Here is a 25140-nt window from a genome sequence, read left to right on the forward strand (position 1 = left end):
TTGTCTGCTAAACATTGTTTTTGCAATACCCTCCCCTCAGGATATATGTTATTTCCAACACCTGTTCCTCTGCTTATTAACATTGTTTAAGTAATGCAAAGTATATGCCTTAAGAGTGGCCACCAGTGGGGATGGATAGTTTCTGAGGGCAGTAACAGTCTGAGAGGAGTGGCTGGGTACTGACCTTGAATATGTTTAAATGTTCTAGAGAAGGTCAGTGTTGTGAAGAAGTAAAGATAATTTCAAATGCACATTCTTTTTCTTGCACATTCTTTTTCCATGGCTTTCACTAGAAGAGGCGGATGCTTGCAACTCAGAGATAGTTTTTGAGAAAAGAGTGGGCAAATGATAGAATGAGATCACTTCATTTGTATACAGCTTCATACCACTCTAAGCAGTTTACAAGTGTAAGCCAATTGCCCCCAACAAGCTGAGTACTCATTTTAGCGACCTCGGAAGGATGCTAGGCTAAGTCGACCCTGAGCCCCTGCTGGGATTGAACTCACAACCTTGTGGCTTGTGAGTGAGTGGCTGCAGTACCAGCATTTAACCACTGTATCACTAGAGCTCCTTGCTTTACAAGAACCACGCTGACAACTGGCTTCTAGTTTTAATAATTTCCAGTTCTTTATATTTTAACAGCTGCAAGTGAAATAAGCCTGTAGAATGACTAATCTAGTGCTAATTTCTTCTCTATCAGTCTCAGTGTTCCTTGCGTGTAAAACAAAAGTTTTGTTTGCTTTCGGTGTGTTCCTTCTGCAGCTCTTTTGCCTAGTTTTAGAGTCCTCTGTTTCAATCTATGATCTGTAGCAGTAACTCATATGTAAATTTCCACTTTTATATTCAGGTCATCTTAATGTACAACTCATGTGTTCAGCAGGCAACTGACTTCATCCTTAGACACTGCCATTTTGTATCCAATTACCACCATTGTTTTGTACCTGGCTCTTGTTGGTGGGCCTTGGAATTCTGGTAAAAAGCAAAGTAGAACCCACAGGACTGAAATCTTTACTGAGAACAAAGGCCCAAACCAGATGGGCAAATAAAAGCTAGCTTCCATGTGGCTTGGGAGCATGGTATTTAATGATGCACGCCCCCAACCCACGCCAAAGATGCATCTAAGGCAGCCCAAACCCAGCCCAGGAAGGAGCCCCCTTTAAAAAATATCTGGCAGAGCTGTTATGAAGAAATTCATTGATCTTGAAAGGCTGAGGAGGTAGGCCAGGAAAGAAACGTGTTGCCAGGAACAATGATGAGGGACAATGGGGTCTCAAGTGAGAATGTTTGTGAGTGATTTAGCTTAAGAGCTGCACAGCAAAGGTAGAGTAACACAACCAACTAGGATTATATCAGAATACTGCATGGAGATATAATGATAGACCACAGTAGATGCAATCTAGGCATCACTATTTCAGGTTTGGATGACACACTAAACTGTTATTAATTGTAACTAGAGTAAAAGCTTCTGAATTACTAGTAGTTGAATCAGAGAGGCAAAGGAGAGGAGTACATGTTAGCATGAGGCCTGTTTAGGATAATGTATGAATCTGGCCATTTTAGAGTTGTTGGGCTTTTTGCTTGCTCTTTACAGCTAGCTATAGAAGTTGTATAAGTTTTTTTAAAAAAAAAATCAGCAGCAACAACACTTAATTGGATGCAAGAAAGGTTTTTAAACTGTAGGCTCTGAAAATATACCTGTGTTCTTGTCAGTGCTGTGTATAGCAATAATTCATCATTATTTTAAGTGCCATCTAATTTGCCAGATAAAAAAGGAAAATTTCTAAAAATTGGCTTAAAAGAGGTAGAAACTTTTAATCAGTGTCCGTGTCTGTATTTTTTAATGAGTAATAGGTGTTAAATAGAAAAAGATGAAAAAGTGGTTGGTTAATTCCAGTTTTACGTTTGTTTCTGCATGTCCATTTGTCAGTATTTTGACCTGAATCATTGCTTCATTCTCTCATTATTATTTTTGTATCAACAACAACGGGTGGAATATGTCAAGTAATAGTATAGTGGAAAAATAAAAGATACTATTTCAAAACTGTACCAGACTTTCTTCAAGTATTTTCTTGTAGCACCGTGACTTGGAAGCATAATATGATAAATGCTTTATGAGGAATTCACAAAGAAATGAAATCTACCAACTTCTTTGTATCCCTGTTTAACCAATTACTTTATGACATCAGTATTATGTTTGGAGACAGATGATAGCATTTGTGTCACCTATCACAAGTTAATTATGTAAAAGTCTCAGCATCAGATTGTTAGAAAATGAAAAATAGCTGCTGAGTTATAGAGAGAAATACGTGGCAATCAAGATAAAACAAAGTTTATGTTGAAATTAGGCATTTGAATTCATGGTTATTGCATTTTGTTAGTGAGAAGCAAAGGAGAATTATTTTACAACTTTAAGAGTGCTGGATTGTATTAATTAAAGCACTGAATTTTATCATTGTGAGATGGTATTAAAAGTACAATAGAGTTGTATAGTCTTCTCCTGAATAAACAGACTTGATTTAATACAGATAGAAGACTTCAGGACATTAAGAGAGGTGCAGTACAGAGCGCGAAAAAGCGGTGTACCAGCGCCGATTTTAGGGTTAGGGAGCATGCACCATGTACACACTCCCTAACCCTAATACATGCCAGCGGCGGCATAATGGCGGCACCCTGTGTACAAGGGTGACACCATTATGACATCACGGCCACATCGCATCCAAATGACTTGGTGCGGGTGTGATGTGTTTGCACCGCCCCAGGTCGCTTGTGGCAGCCTAACAGTGGCTTGAGAAGGATCTCCGAAACGGAGATCCTTCTGGTGCGCACCTCATTCCCACAGCCACAAAACGGCTGCGGGAATGGCGCCAGGGAGAAAGGGGCCAAGCGGTCCCTTTCTTGTCTGGCTGTGGCTCCCGAAGTGTCCAGGGGCATGAAGCCCCAAGGACACCCCTTTTCCAGACCACGGGGAAACAGCATTTTGCCACTTCTCAATGACCTGGAAAAACTCTGGGTTGGAGCCGCAGGAGCTGCTGGTGAGGCTGCCCTGCCTCCAATTCGGCAAGAAAAGGGGTGGCTGCGGATCGTCTGTAACACCGCTTCGATCCTTTGGGAAAGGCAGGGAAACATAAATACATTTTTATTATTATTATTATATTCTGCCATCTGTACCCCGCCAGAGAGTCCTTTGTTAATTTTGGTTACTCTCAAAATCACAGGATTTGCAATAAATCCTGCAGTTCATTTACATACCTGAGATAATAACAGCAATCATAGATTTGAAACAGAGACCAAGTGAGTACAACATTGCAACATCAGAAATAACAGTATTAATATGTTGCATTGCTACTTTAAGAATTGACAGATTTATGGACAAATTTCACACAAGTTGATGTTTTACTAAAAGTTATTTTAAATATATATCTTACATTCTTAAAAGATGCTGTAATTGTATAACATTCTGCTGAATCAGTAATTCTTTGTGATCTCTGAGATTCATAGATATAAGATTTCCCTGTGCCTGTTCAGACCATTCAGAAGCTACCATAGTGGAGCCAGCAGCATTCCTTGGCAGGAGCTCCACATATTATCCCTCTCCATCTTAGTGTTTATTCCTCCAATAAACACATCTTAGTTTTTATTCCCTCTTCAGAATTACAGATTATTAAGGGAGCAGTATTTCTAGGGTCAAAGATAAAACCACTGTAGTTGCTTTAGGTTCTTCATGGATATCCAATTATCCATATTTTTCAGGAAGTTTCCCTACCTATAAAAATTAGCCCTTCTCTATCTGGCATGAATCACACATGTTGTGGATACCCTCCTAGTAAATATTGGAAATATTTGGAAATATTCCAATTAGACCATAAAAAGTGTCAACTTCAGTTGCTGTTTGTGATAAGAATTGCCCCACAATGTAAGAATGACATATAAAGACAATAACTGTCATAATACAATGTAGTATTATTTTCTAACTGCAACCATGTTGCCTGCAACTTTCCACCATCATTATCCACTATATCCATCATTACCATCCAGGTAATGACTGCACTTGGTACAAGAAATCATAGAAAATTGACAGTAAGGATGTACAGTATTGTTTTAATCATCTAATAATGTTCTTAGATAATATGTAGTGCAATTAAGACGATATTCCATATAAAAGGAAATTGGTATTAAATATTATTAGACTGTTCTGGAGAGGGGGGAGGATACTGGGGGGTATAGGAATACAATTTAAGTAATTTTGCTTATATTAATAATTATATAATAGAAATAATATATTGTAATAAAATTACTATAAATAAATTAATAAAAAGGAAACTTGGTGTTTCTAAATAACATAAACATAATATAAATGCATACTGTATAATATAATATTTCTGCTGGAATATCATATTTTTGATGGTCCTGTCCAAGAGATAAATAAATTAATTTTCAAGGCATAATTTTTTTACTGCAATTTTTATTGTATTGGTTTTAACTTACAAACTACTGTGTTGTATTTTATGATGACAGAGAGTCTGTACAAATACGTTCAGTAAATAGGGAGATTATATTGCTGGGTCTGAGCTCTACAGCCATAAACTATCTTTAAAAAAAAATTATTCCCAACCCACCGTCCCCCATCACACAAAACATACCATAATTCAAAATATATTTGGATGATTACTATCAAAAATAGTGTCCAAAAATGCTCATTATGATAACTACCAGAATATCATGTGGTTTAATGGCAGTCATGTCTAGAATTTACATGTGTGATTTACTGTGTAAGTCTAGAAATGTTAGTCAAAAAATTGCCCCCCAAAACCTGTCAACCTGTCGACGGGTCAATGTAAGTACTGTACTTTAACTCTTATTTTAAAAAAGGAACCATCCCCTGGTGATTGGTAAGAGTGTAATCTGTCCCGGAAGCACTGACCTATCCCCACTCTGATCTCTCATCCATCAAGCATTTAGGGTGAACACAAACAATTATGTCTGCTGGAATTTTGTAAGTTCTTTGGCATCGTTTTTCTTTGCTTCATCCTTTAGCTCCTTCGTTACGTGTTCCTAAATTTTACCCTCAACTTATCCACAGGTCATATTAAAATCCATAGCCCCAAAGCCTGCCCTTGACTTATACATGAGGTCGACATGTTGTAAACAATGACATATGGTCTTGAAAGTATCATCAGCTGTTTCACTTCTGGAAAGGTGGAAGTTTTTCCAACAATGCAAGGGTTCAAACTCTATCTGACCAGCAAATCTTGTACGTTCTTTTATATCCTTACTATCTCTCTCCTTGCTGCCTACAACAAGGTAGATAAAAGATCTTTACGTAGGACATTTTCATTTTCTTTATCATAAATTGATAATTTATCAATTTGACGTTGAAAATACATATTTTTATTAGTTATTTTGTTAATCCAATTAAGAACCTCCAGCCAAAATGGAATTATTTTAGCGTAGCCAACCCACATATGTTCCAGTGCCCAAAACTGTCTTAATCCTTCATGATAATTTACTCCAATATGAACTTTCTGATGTGCTAGAATCTTTGCCACAGGCTTTGTGTACCTGAAGTACAGTGGAGAGCAGTATGCAAGACAGTGTGATAGTATGAAGTTGTGGAATACCTTCAAGGGCAGTGGACCTCCCTCCTCTGTGGGTTGAAATAGATGGTGCAAAAGCGGTGGCTTGATGCCAACCCATTGATTGCCGGATCGGGGGCGCGGCAACCACACGCTTTGGGCCTGATCTGGCTTTTTGCCGGCCCAAAAAGAAGCGGCAGAAAGTCGTTCTTTTTTGAGCTGGCAAAAAGCTGGCTTTTCTGCTGCTGCAAGGCTTTGCGGCCATCGTGTGGGCAGTCGAGTGGCTTCACGGTGGCTTCCTGCCAGCTTGGACACGCCCCAAAGCTGCTGGGAAGCCACCACAAAGGGGCTGTCTGTTTCGCACCTTTGTTGGTTTTTAGACATCAGATGAAAGTGGTTCTTTTCCAGTAGGCTTGTGTACTATCCTGATGACATTTTCTTCCTGTTTCTGCTTTTCTAACCAATTTTAGTGTTCATTTGTTTTTGCGTGTCTGTTTTTTAAAAAAACCAGTTAGTATAATTTTATATGTTTAATGAGAAATCCTTTTGAAACTCATGAAAGAGGCTGGTAACAAGTGTTTTTAATCAGTCTTTCCTAGAAAAACACTATTAATGCCTGTTTTAAAAGTTTTTATAAGTTCTATACTCAGTGTTGAAGGATACACTAACAGAGCATATGTTTTGTGTGCATATATTCCCAGGTTTGAACCCTGGCATCTCCAGTCAAAAGGATATCTGGTAGTAGGACTGGAAAAGACTTTACCTCTTGGTGTTCATAAGACTTTGCTAGATGGATTATTTTACATAGTCCGACAAATAACTTTAGATCATTTCATCATAATTTAATCAATATGGAATAATCACTAAAAAGTGTCTGTTCAGAAAAATAATAGCATGCTTGTGGTTTCATCTACTGTGGAGTATTCTTTTTTAAACAAGTAATGAATTTCAAGCTGTTGTTATTTCACTCTGACTCAACAGAGTAGCCTTCCCCCCCCCCCCCGCTAAGTTTGAAGGTTAGCTTTATACCTAATTTTATATTTTTTCCATATATAGAATCTTTTTCTATCACTTTTTATTAATAGATTTTAGGATATTTTCTACATATGGATGTGTACACAAGGCCAGAAACCAAAGAATGGGCTTCAGGGCTTAGAAAACAGATGCATGGACATCTGGAGTGTTTGTGTGTGTGCACATGTGTTTCTTTTCCAGCAATCATTACCACATTCACAAAAATACTTTCTAAACTGACCAGCAGATGACTCTTGGGTAGTGAGAACTGCCATGACAAAACCCTCAAACACAACATCAGTTTTGAGTACCTGCTGCTTACTACATTCTTCTTAGAAGGTCACAAGTATCAGCCCAATGAATAAATTATGATGGTTTACAAACAATCTAAATAATGTTTTAAGAACAGCAGTTTGCTAAGTACTTTTTAAAAGAACTACCCGACAAGAGTCATCTAATACAAAGCTAAGCTCAAACAATCAACTCCCAGAGTCCAATGCTATTTGTGTTTACGTGGAAATTATTTTTTCACTGAGTCTCACTCACAAATAAGTGTGTGTGGGCTTGGCACTTCAGTCCTATTTCAAGGTCTTCATATACCTTTTTATTCTAAATAATACTTATCTAATTTACATGGATTATATAAAGTGCTCAAGATTCTTAACTATTTTTGATATGGCTTAGCAATACATCATGTTCTGCTTTATTTTTCCTCGGTGAGCAGAAGGGAGGAGGGATAAACTTTCTGATAATGTCATCATTCATTTTTGAAGAAGCAGTAGTAAATGCTGCATTTGCTGGTATAAAAATATGATGGTTATGTCTTCAATATATTGTAATTAATTTCTATCTTTGAACTAAAGTTTCCTTTTTCAACTTTGGGCAATCTATCAATATTTCTATAGTCAGTCTTTTATTACTATCTTGTCTTGAGCCCTTTTTTTTAATGACATCTATTATCAGATTGAAATGGCGATTGAGACACTGCAAAAGTCTGATGGTCTGTCCACTCACAGAAGCTCTCTTCTCAACAGCCATGTAAGTTGCCTCTTCTTCGTGTAAACTAATCCCTTGCTTGTTCTGCATGCTTAGCTTGCCTTCTAAATGCTTGTTTTGTTTTGTTTTGCTATTTTTCCTTTTTCTTCTTGATTTTCCTTTCTACTTTTGAACTCCCACAGCAGCTGAATGCTATATATATTTTTTTTCAGGCAAAATGTCAGTGCACCAGAATTATTCTTTAATTTCCTATCTGAAATAATGTTGCTATTGTTTTTAAAGTATGTGTTTCTCAAGCAGTTTAAAAATAACAATTCCAGCAAATCTGGGTTAACATGGTATTCAGATTAAATAATTGCTTATTCTGTTGTCATTTCACAAGGAGCATGAGGTGACAATTATGACTCAAGATTTTGTAGTTTTCAAAGCAAAGAAATTCACTTGTATCTATATAAAACCTTGTTCCCTAGATCAGTACTACTCAAGGTAGTGGTGCATGAACTGCTATGGGTGTGCAAGCTATTGAATGCCATCCCATGGAAGGCTTCCAGGGGGCACAGTTGTGATCAGTGGGCACAAATACAGTGTCTGGTACACTGGTAGAAAAAACCCTATTTCACACACTGGATTGTTTGAGATGCACTGCCTTAGATTACTCATATTCTAGAGTTATACAGAAGTAGAAACCATGATCTGAACATCTTAGTGGGGAAAAAAAATCTAAAGATAAGAAGGTGTTTGCTTTTAAAGACTGAAGTCACCAGAGTAAAGAAGTTGGTTTGCCCTCATCTCAGTTATTTTTCCAAGTACATCTCTTTGTTTTCTCCTCTGTAAGTTAATTTTCACTATAATGCCAACAGAGGGGAGCTGTAGTGTGGTACTGTTGAAGAATTGCCCTTCAGTCAGTGGATCTGATCTCTGTGACAGGAATGTTAAAATGGGGGGGGGGGGGGGGGGGGCGGCTTGAAATTTGTAAATGTTTATTTCATTCACAGCCTGAACAGCTAGGCGTGAAGTTTTTAATGAACTCTAAATAAGTGATTCATAAAATGGCACCAATATTATTTTCCGCTTCTTACCAGTAGAAGCATCCAAGCACTACTGCTATTGTAGTAGATGAATCAAACCCAGCCCAGTTGAAGTAGTCATGCCCCATTGGTTATAGTGGATTTTTAGTTAGTCTAATCGAACCACACCCAGGTCATAATGAATAAATCTCATAGAGTTGGGTCCATCCTTTTCCCAACAAGTGGAATGAATCACTCTGCATGATGAAAAGGGGAGGAGTGAATTTTGCTCCCCCCCCCCCCACTTGACAGCCTCCAGTACCACTTCAGATTCTCAAATACTCAGAAGCAGATATTTGAGGGGCATAGTAACTGTAGGGAGAGAGGAAATTGGTAAAGTTTACTTCCTCTCCCATTCTACCAGTAGGAATGCTCTGCTTGATCAGAAACTTGTGGATAAATGGAGCCTTTACTTATATAAGAGACAAATACTGGTTCCCAAGCCTATTCTAAGCATAACTAAGTCTGGTCGAAGCTATAAAAAATAAACTACTGTAATGAATTAAGCAGTCCAGTCAAAATAGTACAAACCACAATGAATATAAAGGAAGGCCAGAGGTACAGAAAAGTGCACACATGCTTTTGCAGCATTGCAACCATGAAAACAAAAAACCTGTTTATTTCCAGGAGAAATTCATTGCAGGACTATTCTCATTTATGGAGTGATCTAGGCTATCCATATTACTGCACTACACTTGTATTTAGGGTTGCCATTAGTCCGGACCTCCAAACCGGGACAAATGTAGGACAAAATTTTCAAATGTAGGACCTTTTTTTGGGGGGGGGTCCTACATTTGAAAAAGAGCCTCGCTGAGGGGAGGATTCCTTCTCCGCTTGGGCTCCGTTCTCACCAAGGACGGAGCCCAGGCGGAGAAGGAATCCTCCCCTCAGGGAGGCTTTCTTTTCCCCGCCTGGGCTCCATTTTTGCCGGCGGAGCTCAGGCGGGGAAAGAAGTCTGGCCTCGGCAGGCGAGGCTTCTTTCCCTCCCTCGGGTCCAGCGGGGCCAAAGAGGGGAGGGAAGCCCCCCGCCAAAGGAGATAGGCCTACAGAGGCCTCTCTCTCTTTGCCCCGCCACCGCTGTTGCACACTTTGCAACAAAGCCCAGGGCGGGGGAAATCCCGGGGGCGGGGCCAACCTGGGGCGGGACCGTGCGGACCCACCCAAAACCAGGAAAGTCCCACAGGCGGGATATGGCAAGCCTACTTGTATTCCACTTTTACTGCTCTGGCTGCCTCTTGTTGCACTGTGAGGCTTTTGTAGTTCAGTGAGGCCTAAGAGCTCTCTGGCTGAGAATTCTAAATGGCCCTCCTTAAACTGCAAATCCCATAATGCAATAGGAGGCAGCCAGAGCAGTTATAATGGAATAGCAGCACTATAAGTGCATAGTGCAGTAATCTAGTATGTTTTGGAAAATGCCCAAACCACTGAGTATTGTGTCATAGTAATGTTCTTAGGAGACAGCTAAGGAGAGGAAGGGGCTCAGTTCAGGCTTGTAGTTCCTCTTAAATCCCAAACCCTATTGTATACTTTGTAGGTCCACTGTGTGAGCATGGGTGTGCATGTGCTTGTGTCTAATGTACAGTAAGTCCCGTTTTCCTACCCAATGCTTCTTGAGTCCTCGTTCCATGTGTCATCCCTGCTCGAAAGCTGTAAATAATGGTTGTTCATCATGCCATGTCATCATTCTTAAACCACAAAGCAGTAGCTATATCCAATAGTGTCGTTCTACCTATAGAATAGCCACTGCTTCCTCATGTTTTCTCTCCTCCTTGCTCCCATCCATGTGTGCCCATAATCTGCTCTACAGTGTGGGGAGATCCTCTGGATCCAGTTGGGGTGTGTACTGTGGAGAGGAGAGGAGGTAGAAGTCCCATTGTGTGAGCAGAAGTCTCTAGCATAATTTTGGATTTAGCTCTGTACAGTGAGCCCATGCCATACGTGGGCTTCTTATAGGCGGCTTTCAGCATACACTAAAGCCGCCTGCCATTAAAAGCATTGGCATGTGCGCCCATGGTGCACATGCACAGCCGTGCAGCAAGCCCAAGCCCCATTCTATCCAATGGGGCTTGAGCATACACGCTTTTTGCTTTACGCTGGGGGTTCCAAAACAGATCCCCTGCATAAAGCGAGACTGTATTTATCTGGGGAATTAAAAGACAGTTGTCATGAAATTTTGAAATAAATGAAACTATTGGGAGGGGTACAGACAGGCAGGAAAAACTGGCTTGAAGCAGCCTTTTCTGAAGCTGGATTGAGTCTTGCCAAACACACTGCTAGCCCTGAAACCAGCCCCAATGCGGATGAACCAGCCACACCGGGCAGATAAAACACGACTTTGAGCCACACTGCTCGCTCCATTAATTTTTTTTTCACTTCCATTCTGTGCCTGCACATGATTGCAGAGACACAGGAACAATGCTACAAAGGTTATGTTCCTGTGTACCTGTGCATGATTGCAAAGACACAGGAACAATGCTACAAAGGCCATGTTCCTGTGTGCCTGCGCATGATCGCAGAGACACAGGAACAAATCTACAAAGGCCATGTTCCTACCCACATCCATATGACCCTACGTATCATCGCAGTGATGCCATTCGTGTCAGTACCAGGAGCTAACCGATATCATGGATGCCATGTCAGCTGTGTGGCCTGCACTGGCACTAGCCCTGTAATCTATGGGCAAAGTGCTCAGCGCTACACTGTTCCATTATGCCCAACACAGAGAAATGCAGACGGTGCACAGAGTTAATGATGCACAGGTGTACAAGAGCAAGGAGAAAATGGCGCTGGAATTTGAGAGGGAGTCAAGCTGGGAAGTAAAAGTCAAATTTATCATTTTCAACTGACGTAACATCTGGTAGGTGAACTTTCAGCATCCTTTTATTCATATGGCGCATGCTTTGCTTCTCATTATATAGCTACACCTGTTAAAATGCATCCCTGCGACGATTCATTCACACAAGCAAATATGAACCTTTTTTAGCTTAAAAAGCATCTTTCTAGTCAGTGCATTCAGATGTACCTGCGAAGTTGCACATTTTCCAGAAAGGAGTGGATAAAACCAGTTTCTTTTTAATCCCACTTTTCCTCCCGTAAATCACATTCTATCTGGATTCGATCCCACTTCGAGACATGCTTTGTCTAAATGCCCCACCTCCAAGTGGGATTGAATCCAGCTTGTCTTGATAGCCTGTGCCCCCCCCGGCCCCTGTAAAGATAACTTTAGGACAGAGAAAGTGAATCTCTTGAACTTTATATTATTGGGTATTTTTCTATATTTCTTTTTTTCAAAGGATTAAGGTTGCATAAAATAATTACAGTATACTTCAGGTGTTGCTATGCTTTCTCTTATAGGAAAGCCTGGCCAGCTATGTTATTATAAAGCAAGAACTATATAAAGTTCAGTTTTATTTTTTCACTGGCCTTTTCAATAGGTGCTTCTCAAACAATATTAACTTTTCCTCATAAAGAATCTAGTGGCCCAAAGCTGAAAATCCTAGCTTTATGTGGACATTTCCTCAAAGAAAAATAAAGCAGGGGGTGCAGCTGAAATACCAAAGATAAAAAGCAACTTGATTAATTTGAAATATTTATTCTCCCTTATTTTTAGGTGTTTTTCAAAGGGAAATATTTAAAATTTAGTTACATAAATACTACAGAGTTTTCAGTTATATTGTTTTTGGTTTTGTTGTTGTTTTTATTGTTTACCTACTCCATAATCTTGTTATTTTCTAAGTCTTTTTAAATTATATGTTGTACAGAAACATATTACCATTGCAGCTAATATCAGCTGTAATTTTTATTTAAAAATCAACAAAAATAACAGCAAAAAATTATTGGCCTAGATTATGATTACTTTGTTTGCTCAGGTCATCTTTAGATAAGGCTATCTTTGTGTGTGTGTGTGTGTGTGTGTATGTATAAATACACACACACACACACACATTACCATGGAAAATAGGGGGGTAGAGAGGCTGAATGTTCTATTATGATTTATATACTCAATAAGAGAATAATCATGTGCTTGGTAATTTCTCCTTACCTTTAACTGCTGTGTAACATTTCTTACCAAATTTAAGTTCCGTAATATATTATATCACTGATGAATATGGATTCTTTCCTCCCTTCTCCGATGTTAAGATAATTTCTAATCCTGCAGCAGTCACTTACCCATTAAAAGATTTTAATGTTGTAAACTTTTATTGTTACCCAAATATAAGAACAGCAAAACTAATGCACAGTTCATTGTGATTTTTATTTGGTTTTTATCCTCTCTGGTCCCAGAAAGACCTCTGTTCAAATCGGATTGCCTTACTAATATGTGTGTAAGTGTGATCCACACCACATTTAAACCTCTTTATAAAACAGAAAAAATGTTGATATTGGGATTTAATGAAGATGGTTAGCACTAAGTTTGATGAAATTGGATCACCATTCTTAGAGTCTTAAACATAAACAGTCCATGCTGTGCTGTTCTGTGCTCATCTCAGTCTCCCCTAGTCCTTTTTGCATGGAATTAACCAGTTTTGTCTGAGAGGTAGGGTGAAAGAATGCAGTAAGAAATTAGGTTAGAGGGGGTTGACAAGTTTGTTACATTCTTATGTATGTTTGCTTATTAATATCAATGTCTGGCTAAAATTTCAACCCAAAATATATTGGAATGACCCATCACTTGAAATTTAATTGGAACATCATGTCTTAATAGCAAAATCTTACAATTAGCTGTGAAAAACATGATGTACAATGTCAGTGACTTATTTCTTGAAGTGGATTGTAAATAGGGATGCTTGTTCATGTTCTCTCCTTGTTGTGGCTTCTTTGTTACATTCTTGTACATCCCTTGCTTACACCTGCCTAGCCATCAGGACCATGGTGAGAGATTATGGCAGAAGTAGTCTAACATCATTTGAAAACCCACAGGCTGAAAACCACTGGCTTAAAACATTCTTATTTTCATTTTATAACCAAAACCAAGGGGTGTTCCTCCCCCATGAAATAAATATTGATTTTCTTTTATGTCTGTCAACAGCACCTAGAAAGTTAATTTCTGTCAAAAGTAAATTTTATCAGCCAAATGCATTTAAAATTAATTGAAATAAGTTATAATACATGGTAGGGTTACATTTATAATTTAATTGGGAAATATGTGTGGCTTCTGTACTTGCTATTCAGTATTTCCCTTTGGGATAAATAGCAATTGCATATCTATTCTAATCCATCCTGGTTGATTATAATGAGTTGAGTGGAAAATTCGAAGTTATGATATTCTTGGTTTCTTTAGATATGCTTATTTCAGTTCATTAGTGAAGGAAATAAGTGTTCTTTATACACCAAGGTAAAGGTTACCATTTCCTCTGATGTGTTGTCATAGTTTTTACATTCCTAATGTAAATAACTAATTTAAAAGACATTTGTGAATATGATATCTGGAAATGATTTTGTGTATGTGAGCTAAAATAATATCATATTGTATATTGTTTCATATGCTTTAATGTAGCAGCAAAAGCAAGCTATATTTCAAATTACTCTTGAGTTCCTAAGCGTTTTCTATTTTGATATTTTGCACAACAGTAATATAGTGTATGTAGTTAAAGTGTTTGAAGTATTTTATATTCATCATCCCAGTAGCCAGTACAGCAAGAGTGTGAAAAAATATCCCCAGGCCATTTGTGGTTCCTCAGGCTTCAGCACACACACACCCCAAATATTATTTTTCTTTAAAAGTTTTCTACCCCCAAATGCCCCCTGTGCAGTGCAACCTGGCCACATTTTGGGACTTCCATGGGCCATTTGAGGCCTGGAAGAGGCCTTCTTTAACACAGGCAATTCCTATTGGAAAAGTGTCTTTCCTAGGCCACAAATGGCATGGGGGATCCAAAACATGGCAAAATGCCTCCCCACATACTTCCTAGGGGTATTGGGATATTTTGGTGCAAAAAGGTTTTTTAAAAATTGCAAGCTGGAGGATGATGCAACTCCACAAGACCCCTGGGGTGGGGAGCAATTTAGTCTCCTAATTTTCAATAGTTGTCCATCTCTGCTTTATATCAATGCAACAATAACTCAAGACCATATTATTTTCAGATGAATTGTCATTATTGCTAATGTTATTGAAATTATAGGTGATATTACTTGGAGGTAGAAGTAAAGTGTGCCTCAGGTGCCAGGATTTTTGACAACGCTGAGCTGGCTGTCTAATCATGATTCCCCCAGTCAGAAGTTGGGGAGTTGTACAGAAGTTGCTATGTTTCTCAAGAGAGAAAGCGTTACATACTATATATGCTCTTAAATATTATATCCAACATTTCTGCTCACTGGGTAGGCATAATACTGTTTTGAGATTAGGGAACCCTGCAAGGATTTTCAAGAAAAAATTACTAGATAGCAATCCAATATCGGTCAGTAACTTTAACAGAGTTTTTCTCTGTTTTCTCCATATTTCAAATAGGGTGGGGTTCTAAATGTACATAAGTAGTGGCTGTTCCAAGACCACTCAGTGAATTTATTTCTTCCTCTGTCACTGCTGATTCTATTAGGAAATGCTTCATAGTAACTCCTACATTCTGTTTGTTATCACTGGTAACACATTTATTTAACAAGTTTCCATTTCACACTAGAGTAACATGAATATGACCTTAAAATTCATAGTTCTTGGTAGTGCCTAGTTGTAAATATAGTATTTCAGTATTTGTACAACAGCTATGCTTTATATTACAGTATGACTAACTGCACCTTTCCTTTTTTCTGTCTTATTGTGCAGAGGGCTTATCAAACCCAATAAATACATTCTGCAGTTCTTAACACTTGAAGTAGTCAGTCTGATGTTATTTATGCAACTGTTCAAGTATATTCTGTTTTTGAAAAATACTGCAAGGTTGTTTCATATGAAGTTCCCATAATTCTTCATCACTGGTTATGCTGGCAAGGGTTGATGGGATTAATAAACAACAACAACAACAACAGCAAAAGAAAAAGCCCTCAGGAGCCCTGCTTGCCCACAGCTAATATGAAATAACCATGTTGTTTAACATAGTGAAATGGTTGTTTAATAAGGTTGTTTAATTAGACTTTGTATTTAGGCCTATTGATGAGGAATTCCACACAGATTTGCAGAAAGTTGAAAAACAATTTTGAAATGTAGCAAGTAGAGAAAAGCCATTTCTTATCAAACTCTTTTGCTTAATATCTTATATGTTTCCATAAAAAGGCTTCATTCAGATGTGTGTGCTTTACTTTCTAGATGTTTTATTTCATTAGAACTGTAATAGAGGCTAAAGTGGGTTGATTTTATGGAATTTATTATTATTATTATTATTATTATTATTATTATTATTTACTCACCTGTATAATGAAGCTTCCCAGTGGATAGTATGTCTGCCAGAAGAATTCAGTAGTTGAAGAGGATGGTCTACACTGAACACTGTGAATCTTTACTCATTGGCAATTCATTCCAAAAACTTTCCAATATGATAAAGAAATAAAATGAATATTTAGTAGAGATGAAAACCATTTCAGTGCTCAAAAATATTCTGCAATAAAAAATATAGATATTTAGATAGTTTAAAGGGTATAATAAAATAAAAACAATAATTGAATGTTTTGCTCCTCTCTTGATATGTCTACTTTGGATATATTACCTCTTAACATAGGACCATTGATGTTCATGTAAATGTTTATTACATTGCTTCACATTTGAAGCACACATAAAATAGCTAAAGTAAATACAGTTGCACAGGCCGAAACTTGGTTTTCAGTGAAATTTAATACTGTATATCATTTTCCTTGTCACTGGTAAGGGTGGAATTTGATCCATAATTTTCAGCTATTATAAAAAAAACACTGCAATAATCTTGAACTTAGCAGTCCATATGATAGAAAAGTATGTAGCAATGCAGCACTTCATAAGAACAGTTTCCTTTTTGTGTGTTACTTCAATATTGCACATAGGGGCAGAACAGACGGCCCCCGTGAAAGCCAAGTTTGGGCCATAGCAACTGCACGCCACAGCCCCAATCCGTTTTTTTGCCAGCCCAAAAAGAAGTGGCAAATTACAGCTCCTATTTGCACCAGCAAAGAGCTGGCTTTTCGTGCGCTGTGATGGCTTTTTGGCACTTCTGCAGTATGTAAACACCATGCTGCCAGAGTATAGTGAAGCTGGCCCATGTGTGGGCAGGCGGGCAGCATGACACTGGCTTCTGGGTGGCTTCAGAGTGTGTGACATCAAAATGCTTGTGCTTTAAAGATGCTTGAAAGTCAGCACAAAGGGGCAGTCTGTTTCGCCCTTTTGTCTCTCAAATTCTAACAATTACCTCAGAGTCTATATTAATATATATGAAATTCCCTGTAGCCTTTTGTGCAAATTAATTGATATTGCCTGAGGTCCCAAGTGTGAGTGCAGCCATTTCCTTATATTTTTAAGGTTATTTTTAGGTGAAGTGGTGCATTTAACGTATCTATGGTAAATTATCAGAGGGAGGCAAGGTTTTGGATATCAAATATTAAATATTGTTTTAGTTTGCATTGTTTCATCTCTAATAAAATAATCTTTCATTTTTTAAAGAGCTCTCTTGACTTCATTTTTCTTTGTTCCCAAATTGATATAGCTCCAGTGGCTTTTAGACAACTATGAAACAGCAGAAGGAGTTAGTCTTCCCAGAAGTACCCTCTACAACCATTATTTGAGACATTGTCAGGAGCATAAATTGGACCCAGTTAATGCTGCTTCTTTCGGAAAACTAATAAGGTCAATTTTCATGGGCCTAAGGACCAGAAGATTGGGAACAAGGTTAGTGTAAAGAAACAAAGTTTTGGATTAATGAGAATGAGAATTTCTTGCCCCTCCAGTAGCAAACACGGTGTCTGTGAATCAAAACAAGACTACTGAGAAACAAATGGGAGGGGGGCATTTAAATGTTCAGAAAACTCCAAGACTTGCCAAAGTACACAAATATTTGTAGTCGGCGCCAAAATAAAACAACCCCCTATCTGAGCTGGCAAAAACTGACCAAGAAGGCAGTTTTAAGGCTGTGGTGGACAGCTCCATGTAAGTGTTAACCAGTATAAAGCAGCTGTCAAAAAGCAAATTCTGTGCTAGGGATCATTAAGAAAAGAATGAAAGATAAAAATTATTTTAATATGTATATCAAAATCCATAGTGAGCCAGTATGGTGTAGTGGCATGACTATTGGACTATGACTTTGGAGATAAGGGTTAAAAACCCAGCTCAGCCACAGAAACTCACTGGGTGACCTTGAGCAAGTTGCAGTCTCCCAGCCTCAGGAAGGCAAGCCCAAACCCTCTCTGAACAAATCTTGTTAAGAAAATCCTGTGATAAGATTGCCATAAGTCAGAAATGACGTGAAGGCACACAACAACAACAAATGCATGGCATGGGCCCATTTTAAATAGTGTGCATATCTTATCTACTGTGCAGAAAATTCTGACTGCCATATTTAAGAAAGGATGCTGCAGATCCCGAAGAAGTGAAGATCTGAGCAACTAAAATTATCAAAGTGCTAGACCAACTCTCTAGTGTGGGAAGGTTTCAGTGTTCCATGTTTATTCATTTAGAAAACGACAAAAAACGGGGCATAATAACAAGGTTTATACAATTATTCATCGGTGGCAATATAATTTGTTCTCCCTCTTTCAAGTAGAGTTGTGAGGTAAAATAAGGGGCAGGACTCTTGTACCTTTAATGGTTTTGTAGATGAAGGGATTTCAGCAGATATTGCATGCATGAGAAGCAACACTTGCTGAAATTCCCTCTTCTGCTTAACTGTTAAAGATACAAGAACCCTGCCTCTTATTTTGCTTGGTGTTGCAAGTTGTTAGAACCCAGGATCATCCAATGAAGATGAATGGTGAAATATGTAGGAGAACTTCACACGTTAATTCCTAAAACTTCACACCATAAGATTCCATGGTAACAAACAATTTGAATAGGTTGAAAGCAGGTATTAGACAATTCATGGAGGACTAGGCTATCAATGGCTGTATAGTATTTCCAGAATCAGAGGGAGCATGCTTCTGAATACCAGTTGTTGGAGAACAGCAGTGAGAGTGGGCTATTTATTACTCTCATATCCAGCTTGTGTTTCTTATATGCATCTGACTGGTTATAGTGGAACACAACAAGCTGGACCAGATACATCTTTGGATTGTTCTACCTTTGTTAGATAGAGGTTCCTTACATCAAGGACACAGATTCTCCTTGAAATATGCAGATTTACCCTACACAATAAGCAATAACTGCCCAGCTAATGAATGCTTCAGCATTCATGGGAGCTTCACAAATTGTTCTAATATACCTTAATGCCCTCTGCCTATGCCAAACTCCATTATACTTAGACACAAAAGCTAGGATACAATCAGTGTCCCTAATTCTACTATTTCAATAAGCCAAAAAAATGTATACAGTTTTTTTAATACAGTTTTTATACACTAATGTGGTGGTAGACATGATCAATTCCCCTCCTTTTTAGAATTATTTTAATTTGCAGTGTTTTAAAAAAGCTTCTGTGAAGAGGCTGATGTGGTAATTTTTTATAAAATATTTGCATTTGTAACTAGCTGAATATCAGATTCAGATATCTTTTCCTTTAGATGGAATTAATGCCATTAGATCTGTCCATATTTACATAGCCCACAGCAGTGGGGTGGGGAGACCAATCAAAGCATATTTAATGCTTATCATTAGCTTCCATCAGTAACCTTCCAAAGTTTTCTCACTTCTCCCATAATTTTCCTAATATTTGTTAGGTAACTGGTAACATTTTTTTTCTCAACAGGTAAAAATGGAATTACTGAAAAGTGATTTTTTTATTACTAGTACTAGGAGGTATCATTCTGGAAACAACTTTAATATTATGAAACAGGATTTTGATTTAAAAACTATGAAATTTCAAGAACAACTGAAAACTGTCCAGGAGCATCACGTATTCACAATAAATTTCTTATTTTTAATATTTGTGTTTTTCCCTCAAAGGGGGAACTCCAAATATCATTACTATGGGATACGTGTCAAGCCAGACTCTCCTCTTAATCGGTTACAAGAAGACATGCAATATATGGCTATGAGACAGCAACCCATGCAGCAGAAACAAAGGTAGAGTATTGCCAGTTGATCATACCATTTTGTATTTAACATCTTTTACACTTTCCTGCTCTTTAGTGGTGAGTGGATAGCTAGGGACAAGATATATAATTTTCAGTATATAACCAATACAGGCGTTCTCCACTTGTTTGACAGACTACAGACCAAGGTACGATCGAAAAGCAAAAATCGTCAGAATGTGGAACCTATAGTGCCCTAGCCTGTCAAATAAGTGGGTGACAGTTGTATTCAATACACCCAGAAGCGCTCATAGTATTTCTTACCATAGAAAATGAAATTCATGGGGTCACCATAAGTCAGCACACTTGCAGACACAGACACACTCCGTAACATGACCCAAATAGATGCTTCCCATGGGTCTTTCATTTAATTGAAACACTTCCATCTGGAGAGACTTACTGTATTGCCATAATATTATGTCATCATGTAATAACAAATTGTGTGCTTTCAAAAATATGAAAAATATAGTAGGTCTTCAGTATCCCCAGAGGTTTAGTTACAGGACCTTCTGTGGATATCAGAAACCATGGATGCTGAAGTCAGTATTTAAAATCTAAAATTGCTCTACCCTTGCTCTTTGCCTTCCCACCATGAAGATTCCACTAGCTTTTAAACCTCTCCCTCTCTCCCTTCCCACCACACAGTTTTCACTAGATTTTCAATTCCTGTATCTCCCTTATCACCACAAGGCCTTCACCAGATTTTAAACCTCTAGATCTCTCCCTTCTCATCATGAAGCTTTAACCAGCTTTTAAACCCCTGGAATTCTCTTTTCCCACCACCTTGCAGCTGCAGCTTTTGCTACTGCCTTGGAGTCTCAGTTCTTGGCCTGCCTGCAGTTGATCACAAGTTTAAAAAAATAAAAATAAAACTATACTGAACCTACAGAGAGCTCACCTTTTGTCTTTCCATATACTTCTCACCTTTGAAGTCATCAGAAGTATTCATCTAAATAGGGACACATGATTTGGCCTTTAGTTAAAGTCATTTTAAATGAAGGTGGTGATGGAATTAATTGTGGCTGCCTGCAGTTAGTGTGTGTGTGTGTGTGTTTCCTCTCCGCCATGGCGGGCTTTAAGACACTCCAGTGGTGTATGTCTGGCTAGCCAGGCGGCTTGAATCTGGCTTCCAGGTGGCTTGGGGGAGTGCGTCATGTGTACACCACACTCCCAAGCCAGCTGGAATCCGGCTTTTTATGCTGGTCTGTTCCAGCTGTTGCTTAAGATTGACTGTATTTATGAAAAAATGTACTTAGCCAAACCTTGGTTTACACTCACTATCTGAAATCATGTTAATTACAATTATATGGCAGAGATTTCACAAACAGCAGATAAGGTTAACAGCATCCAAAATCCACAAAAGAGATATCTTTATTGGGACAACCAAAATGTACACAATGTATTTTGCCAGCTTTCGAAGCACTGGCGGCTTGATCAGAAGTGTTAAAAATCATATAGGAGAAAGAAAAATATGACAATGTTAGTCACAGCCCTACAGTTTGTCAATATTCTCTTGTATGATTTTTAAAATTTTTCCTGATGAAGAAGCCAGTGGAAATTTGAGAGCTTGCAACATGTATTTTGTTCATTTTGCTTGTTCCAATAAAGTTATCACTGTTTTGTGGATTTTGGGTGTTATTATACTTTTCTATATAGCCAACATGGCTACCCCTGGATATGTTTAGAAAATAAAGTTGTAAACTTGTTTCTGGATCATTACCATTTTTATCCTATACATAGATGAGCTATCCTTTCACTAAGTATTATTCTATTTTTTTTTAATTGATTATCTGTTAAATTCTGTTGATGTTCAATCAGAAGTATTTTCATTCCAGAAACCTAGTCTAGATGGCTAAAAAACACTATGGTGCATTTTTCAATGTAAGTTAAAGCTGCAGGGGGAGGCTCCAGAAAACTTTATACTACCATAAACATATATTGGATTTAGACCTGTCAAAAGTCTGAATACTGGAAAAAACACAAGTGTAACTGTATATGTATACAGCATGACTTAAACTTACCATAATTTTGTAAAACTATTGCAAACTTTTGGTTACACTTCCTTGAGATAAAGTTTCCTTGAGATAAAGCTTCATTCCGGACCCCTACAGATATGAAAATCCATGCGTGCTCATGTCTCATTAAAAGTAATTTCCATGTAGGGTGTGCGCCCCCCTAGCATGTTCATGTGCACATGCCACCATTAATCAAAGTGGGGCCTTGCCCTCTGCAAATGGCAAGTCTGCTGATAAGGAGGGGGGACTGTATATAGGAGAACATTGCTCTTTATAAGTGCACTCACTGGTTTGAGCCCAAAATTATGGATTTTGATAAGACCCATGTATAAGTCAAGGATGAAACTTAGCAGCCTGTAACAAAGGATGTAAAGGATGAAGCAAAGGGAAATGATGCCAAAGAACATACAAAATTCCAGCAGGCATAACTGTTTGTGCTCACCCTTGATGGTTGAGATAGTAGAGGGGGTTGATGCTTCTTTACCAAGAAGGGATTAAGCTCTCTTCTTTCAGCAGGGAATGGTTCCTATATATATATTAGAGTTAAAATTCTGTACTTACATTGACCTGTGGATAAGTCGACCCAGGTTTCTGGGGGAAATTTTTTGACTAAAATGTCTAGACTTATACATGAGTATATACATTACTCTTATTGCAGCATATTAATTCACCACATTCAGATGTAGAAAGAAATTCATATTTAACTATCGAGGTTAGATTGTGTAATTCATTCCATAATCATTAACAACTTCTGTATCTCCTTGCTTGTGGGATTAATAATTATTGAATGTATTTTTGTTCTGGATTCCTCCCCCCCCCCTAAAAATGAAAGATATTTATGTGCTTTCATATGACTGTGAACAAATTCATATTATTCTTAAATAAATAATTACTGAGGAGATGTATATTCTCCTGAGTTCAGTTTCAGTGTGTGCCTTGACCAGGGATAACAGCTGGAGTACTGACCTACCTTCCATCTTGTTAAAATGGGCAGATGTTCAGTCTCATGTGTGTTTTGTTTATTTTTGGTGGTAGAAGCCGGTAATACCCTCTCTCCCATTTATAGTTGTTTGCTTGCGAAGGACAGGTATACAAAGAAAGGAATGATTACTGCTAGCAGTATTTTCTTTATTATACTAATCAAGGAAAAGTATAGAATAAGCAGAAATTGCTTTTAAAACATATCTTTGGCTGGTGTATCTTTTTAATGGTATGTGTAAGGTAAGACATCTTTATAGGAACATCATTTTATTTGAAAACTAGTCAGGCTTTATTTAGTTATGACTAAGGCCCAAAATAGACAGGCCAAAAAAACCTTGGTGGGGCTGTGCTGGCGTCGTCTGCATCAAGGTTGTACCAACCACATGTGCTCAGCCCTGATCCAAGCCACCACCGAAGTTTTGAACTGAGCGGGCAAAAAGAGCAGTATTTTTTTGCTCCTTTTGGCCTGGTTCTTTTCCGATCACGTGGGTCTGGCATGGTTTCCCACTGCGTCCGGGGCATGCGTTGTCTAAATGCTACGCCCCAAACATAATGGGAAACCACGTCATTTGGCCCATCTTTTTCGGGCCTAACTTGTCTTGTAGGTTTCAGTGTGACTTAAAAGCCTTAACTAGCTTAGTCTGGATCCAGCCCAAAATATTTGGTGTTTATTTATAAAAGAGTAACACCAGGGTTTATCACCTATGCACATTCCTCCATTATGGTCTTCTGACTGTGTTGCTATGTTTTGTTCTTAAACGCTCCAGTGGGGAGATATATACTCTTACAGAAACAGTAAAAGAACAGATAGGACTATGAGATAATGGGGTAAAGGACTAAACAACCAGAGTTTGTGGGAATGTATAGCGGGTAGAACTGAAAAACCAATGAAATTAATGAATTGGACAAAACTGAAGTTTAGATGTCTTTTTGAAATAATAGCTGCAGAGGAGCTCTGTTAAGATTAGAATAGCCAATATAGGGACCATATTGTTTGAACATCCTTTAAAAAGCTAGTTAGATGTAGCAATGTTTTTTATTCTTCTTCCACCATCACCAGAGGTAATATCTTCTGCATGAGAGACATATCTTCTTTGCTTCATTGGAGAAAACAAACATAATTTCTTTAAATCCTTTCTTAACTACCCTGTAACTTGAAACTGCCATATTTATATTATATTATATTTATTATATTATTTAATGTATATCCTGCCTTTCTGCTAGTATAGGATTCAAGATGGTATACAGCCTTTAGAAACAAAGTACAACTAAAAGACTCTATGTACAGAAGATAAAATACAATGAAACCAAACCTCTGTTTTAAAACACAAGTTAAAAGCCATTTTATAAACACATATAAAACATAAAAATAAAATAACAAAATAAATAAAAATGCTCGTTGGTTCCCTTCAGCAGTTTCTAAGAAGCTTCACTTGAATAAGACATATTAAATGTCAAACTTTTCCTTATTCTAACATCTTTAATAGTTATAGAAATTTAAAACTCTTATGAAATAGTCCATATAACGACTTTTATAATTATGTAGAGAACTGTCATTATTTTAATAACTTCTAGTTGTTCAGCTGCTATACTACTGACATAATAAAAAAAATGTATACTGCGCCTTTAGCATCTTAATTTTCAAGACTTCAATAAATGTTGGCAAACGTTCTTTTGTGGCCTATCTGCAAGCAATAGTGCTACTGTAACAGAAATTTCAGGAAACTTAAATTTCTAGGACTGACAGAGCAAGGATTGGCAAGAGGACCTAGTAATTGAAAATCCATAAGTTTATTTCCAATTGTCGACAAAGGAAAACAATGAACTCAGTGGAATTCAAGTTCCAAAAGCTGAGACCCCGAACAAGACAAAATGGCTCTTTTTATATTATTCAAGACAAAGAAGCTTCTTCAATACACCTGATTGGCTAATTACAATTTAAACATACAGAATTCTTACAATCAGAACAGAAATACATGCATACATTAAAACTGCATCATCACTCCTTACCCCCTCCTGTAGGAATTCAGTGGCTTTCCTCCTAACCTTGCTTCTAAATGTCAACTACTGTATGTGTCCTTATCTCAGTAGTTTATGTTATGTCTTTTTACTGGTGCCAGCTTCCATCCAGGTCAAGATGCACTCCTTATTCCTTTGCTCTAGTTTTCTAAACTCCAAGCCTTTATTTCAAAAACCATCTCTCTGGCTGACAAAGGTGACTCCATCTTTCTATAGCTTTTTATTTCAACAAGGAATATTTCCACCACATTCCCCCCTTTTGATGTTTCATCAATATTCATATTGCATGATACTATCAACTATTAACTATGTTTATATGACACTCTAAACTCAGAACAAAACAAACCTGTCTAGCAGTTA

The 25140-nt window shown here is 37.8% G+C and overlaps 1 protein-coding gene across 4 annotated transcripts in view; it reads left to right on the forward strand.

Moving 5' to 3' along the window:
• Window positions 1–25140, forward strand: part of RFX3 (regulatory factor X3) — a 180466-nt gene that overhangs the window by 114743 nt on the left and 40583 nt on the right. For 3 of the 4 annotated variants that reach the window (XM_089490141.1, XM_089490147.1, XM_089490135.1), the window contains 3 exons: window positions 7551–7625; window positions 17254–17435; window positions 19638–19757. In XM_089490141.1, the coding sequence (XP_089346267.1) occupies window positions 7551–7625; window positions 17254–17435; window positions 19638–19757 (377 nt within the window). The remainder of the gene's footprint in view (window positions 1–7550; window positions 7626–17253; window positions 17436–19637; window positions 19758–25140) is intronic. The other variant, XM_089490131.1, reaches the window with a different exon arrangement.

This window comes from Sceloporus occidentalis, unplaced genomic scaffold (assembly GCF_023333645.1).
Source record: "Sceloporus occidentalis isolate IW3139 unplaced genomic scaffold, rSceOcc1.0.p SCAF_1, whole genome shotgun sequence".
In the NCBI taxonomy this organism is placed as follows: Eukaryota; Metazoa; Chordata; class Lepidosauria; order Squamata; family Phrynosomatidae; genus Sceloporus; species Sceloporus occidentalis.